The sequence below is a fragment of the Galeopterus variegatus genome, unplaced genomic scaffold, assembly GCF_000696425.1.
Source record: "Galeopterus variegatus unplaced genomic scaffold, G_variegatus-3.0.2 Scaffold8472, whole genome shotgun sequence".
Lineage (NCBI taxonomy): Eukaryota > Metazoa > Chordata > Mammalia > Dermoptera > Cynocephalidae > Galeopterus > Galeopterus variegatus.
Window position 1 is genome coordinate 13,268 of NW_007734583.1, and position 4,322 is coordinate 17,589.

A 4,322-nucleotide genomic window follows, 5' to 3' on the forward strand; every position below is an offset into this window, starting at 1 on the left:
GCAGTGGCAAAAATTCACCAGAACTTATGCACAGGTCCAAAGAAAACATTCATTTTAAATTGAACACACATTTTGAACAACAGTTCACCTTCACCTCAGCAATTCACAAAGCCATTAACTACTCCCTCCTAACTCCACCAAGCTGTCTGTGCGTCACTACAGCTAAAATATCCACACCTGGTGCCAAAGCTTTTCATTATGTGTATAACTGTTTCCTGATCTCGTCCTCATTTTTCCAAGTTCAATCAAGTGCTCTGCCTAATACCTGATTCCTTTGTTTCTTTCCCACTAAGTTAAGGTAGCCATTTTGTTCAAATTATACAGAGACTAATATGAAATGAGATTCTTCTCAAACTTGAAGTGTAACATTTCTAAGATAAAACTGAAAACAAATCCAGTAAGAGACAGTCTTCTATTGAAAAATACCGTGTGGCTACAAAATAACTTAAACCTAACAAAAGGTACTAGTCACTCCTTCAGAAGAGAACTATCTTTACTCCATCTTCCCAACCACTGGTTTCCAAACCAGTCTTGAAAATTCAAGTAGAGCATCCCCTATATCTGCACTTGGTTCTCTAGTTTGAAAGCTCAAAGCCCAGACTATGAGCTCCCTGAGGGGAGTGACTAGGTCTGTCTGGTCCACCACAGCATCCCTAGAGCCTGACACAGTGGCTGACACACAGTGGACCCCAAATAACTACCTGCTGAATGAATGAACATGGGATGTAAGTCAGGTTACCCCCCCCCAAAAAAAAAAGCAAGGTCAGAGGTTTATCAGGGTGCATTATAGATGGGTGTGAGACAGTACAAAAAGTCTTGCAGCTTAAAAGACCAGGAGTCACTGATGATCACAAGGCACAACAGTGGCTTCATTCCCAGATTCTGCCCAAAGCCTGGGATCTGGGTTTGGGAATTTCCCAGAACTCCCCTCAAAGTTTATGAGACCTTGGCTGCAAGGAGGCTGTCAACCCCAAGTGCAAATGATCACTCCAGAGGATAAGAAAAGGCTGCACCCAGGCGGGTACCTCATATTCTGCCAACAAATGGAACAGAGGCAACAGAACAGAATAAAATGCGTAAACCTCAGCAGTGAGAAAGAGAGGAGGACCGAAGAGCAAGCAAGAGAAACAGCAGTACAGCAGGAGACACTAAAGTAATGAGAAGCCAGACGACATATAATATGGGACTAGGGGAATAAGAAAGAAGACGGGATAGCACAGATGCAGGTCATGAGAGCAGGGCTATTACCCTTTATTGAAATGTACCGCCTGCCAGGCACTGTGCTTATCTTCACATGCACTGACCCGTTTAATCCTCCCACCAAGCCAGAGGAACAAACTATTACCATCTCCGTTTTCCTGATGATGACACTGAGGCTCAGTGAGGGGATGGGACTTGCCCGACCACACAGCTAGGAAGAGCAGTGCGGTGACCTGACCCCAGGGTACCCCACGCGTTAACCTCACCACCTAGTCTGCCTTCCCGGCCTTAAACCAGGGTTGAGAAAGGAGTCATTCACTTGTCCTTTTAACGAACACATCCTGAGCACCTCCTGGGTGAGTGTCCAGGCCTGCTGCCAGGCGCTGGAGGACGGATGTGGGGACGCGGGCTGGGAGGGTCGGGGGACAGCGGGCAGAAAGGACGCAGGGGTGGGGCCGAGGAAGGGGAGGCCCGAGGGAGCCGGCGCGCGAGGCCGAGGGCCTGAGGGGGGTGGGCGACAACGGCTCCCGTCTGCGGGCCGCCGGCGTCATTTCATTTGTCACAAAATATTATTCTGAGTTTTTTTTCCAACCATTTAAAAATGTAAAAACCATTCTTAGCTTGCAGGTCATACAAAAATAGGGTATGGGCCAGATTTGGCCTATGAGCGTAGTTTCCCCACCCTTAATATAGCACATAAGAGACTAAAATGTTTGTTTAATGAACTAATGACCAAATTTCAATACCCACCATACTGGCCACCAAATGTGGGTATAACAGCACCTCATCCCTTTGCCAAGCACAGGATTTAAGGTTTTGTACATATTTGAACTTGGATAACTAAAGCTTACCCACAAACATATAAAATCTTTATATTTTAACCTTTTTCTGATGGAAATGTTTATAATGCTTTACATGCTTCCTTGCCTTTTTAAACAGAAATATGCTGAAACATAGTTGTATTTCTTCAAGTTACCACTTCCTCAAATTTGGGAGTCTACCTATTATAAGTTAGACTATAGGTTTAAAAGAACATTTCAAGAAAGAAACACTACTCTTATTAAATGTCGTACCAATTGTGTGGTTTCAGAAAAACTAAAATGAGAAAAAGACGCATTAAGACATTTTTGTAATTTAGCCTTTTCTTTATGATTGAAATACAGTACTGACTTCAGGACTTTTGAGGTTTATGTCCTTTTTCTTTTTTCTTTTTTTTTTAGCTGATTGCGTGCTCATGGTAGGCTAAGTTCCCGAGATCATTAGACAAAGCCTGTGTGTATTTTTATTATTTATTTATTTATTTTGGCAGCTGGCCTGTAGAGGGATCTGAACCCTTGACCTTGGTGTTATAACACCATGCTCTAACCAACTGAGCTGTGTGCTTTTTTAATTAGTAGACTTCATTTTTTAGGACAGTTTCATCTTTACAGAAAAGTTGAGCAGATAGTAGAGTTCCCATAAACTGTCCTCACCCCACACCCAGTCTCATACGTTTGTACAGTACATATGTTACAATTAGTGAACCAAGATTGATATGTCGTTATTAACTAGACACTGTAGTTTATTCAGATTTCCCCAGTTTTTTTCTTAATGTCCTCTTTCTGTCCCAGGATCCCATCCAAGACACCACATGACAGTTAGTTGCCATGTCTCCTTAGGCTCCTCTTGGCTGTGACACTCAGACTTTGGCAGTGTTGAGGAATGCTGGTCAGATCAGGTATTTTGTCCTGGTCAGGCAGAATGTCCCTCAGTTGGGATTTTTTTTTTTTGATATTTTCCTCATGATTAGACTGGGGTTGTGGATTTTGAGGAGAAAGACCACAGAGGTAAAGTGCCTTGTCATGTCACACAGACACTGTCATCATGACTTTCACTGTTGATGTTGACATCGATCACCTGAATGAGACGGTGTTTGTCAGGTTTCTCCATTGTAAAGTGGCTCTTTCTCCCCCTTTCATACTGTCCTCCTTGAAAGGAAGTCACTAGGCACAGCCCACACTTAAGGGTGGAGAATCTATATAAATTATTTGGAATTCTTTTTTTTTTTTGGCAGCTGCTCAGTCCGGAGCTCCAAACCCATGACTTTGTTGTTACAAGGCTGCGCGCTAACCAACTCGTAATAACTTCGTATAGCAGAAGTGACGCAAGTGTGCTTCCGGCGGACGTGGGTGGGGCTTCGGGTCTCCTTCCCGGGATATCTGCGGACACATGGAAGGTACGTGACAGAGACCAGTGTCCTGGGGTCGGGAGGCTGCGAATAGTACGGCTTGCGCCACGGGGCTGGGCCAGAAGCCCGGGAGCTCCCCCTCCCCAGATTAAATGGGGGTCCGTGCCTCGGCCCAGCCCAGCCCGCTGGCCCGGCTCAGGCTCTGCAGTCGGCCTCGGAGCCAGTCAGTTTTTCTGAGCCTCACTTTTTTCACGTGCGGAGTGACACTGAAAGGGACGATGTATGCAAAGGAGTGTTAGCAGATCTGACACTCAAATTGTAATTATCGTCATTATAAATTAGCATTAACTGGCACGTTGGGTGCCAAGGCTTACGAGCTCCTCCAGAAACCCTTCCCTGAACTCCCTCAATCAGAATTACTAGGGCCAGCCCGGTGGCGCACTGGATAGTGCGCCTCTTGGGAAGCGCGGCGGCGCTCCCGCCGGAGGGTTCGGATTCCACATACAGACCGGTTCCCGCTCACTGGCTGAGCGAGGCGCGGGAGCAACGCCGAGGGTTGCAGTCCCGTTGCCGGTCCCCGGTCCGGTGCGGGGGCGACACTGAAGGTTGCAATCCGTTGCCGGACACGGAAAAAGACCAAAAAAAAAAAAAAAAAAAAAAAGAATTACTAGCCGCAGATCGTTTTGTTTATATAAAAGCGATCGTTCCGCGCGTGCTCACTGTGTGCCGACTAGGGTTCTAAGTACGTTACGTGGATCAGCTCATGTGAGCCTCACAGTGACCCCTTGAAGGGACGTCGGTTTCATTTTGCAGATGGGAAGCTGAGTCTCAGAGATGCGTAGCAGCCTCTGTACTTCACTCTGCCCTGTCCTGTGACTCTGGTTACAGGTTTTTCTTTCCCTACTAGCCTGTGAGTTTCTTGACGTCGGAGCTGTGTTTTTGGTTCCTAAATATG

The 4,322-nt window shown here is 46.1% G+C and overlaps 1 protein-coding gene across 1 annotated transcript in view; it reads left to right on the plus strand.

The window, feature by feature from the left end:
• Positions 1-3,335: 3,335 nt before the first annotated feature.
• CINP (cyclin-dependent kinase 2 interacting protein) overlaps positions 3,336-4,322 on the plus strand; it is a 13,436-nt gene continuing 12,449 nt past the window's right edge. Inside the window, exon 1 of the mRNA XM_008592920.1 lies at positions 3,336-3,415. Coding sequence (XP_008591142.1) covers positions 3,409-3,415 — 7 coding nt within the window. The 5' untranslated portion in view covers positions 3,336-3,408. The remainder of the gene's footprint in view (positions 3,416-4,322) is intronic.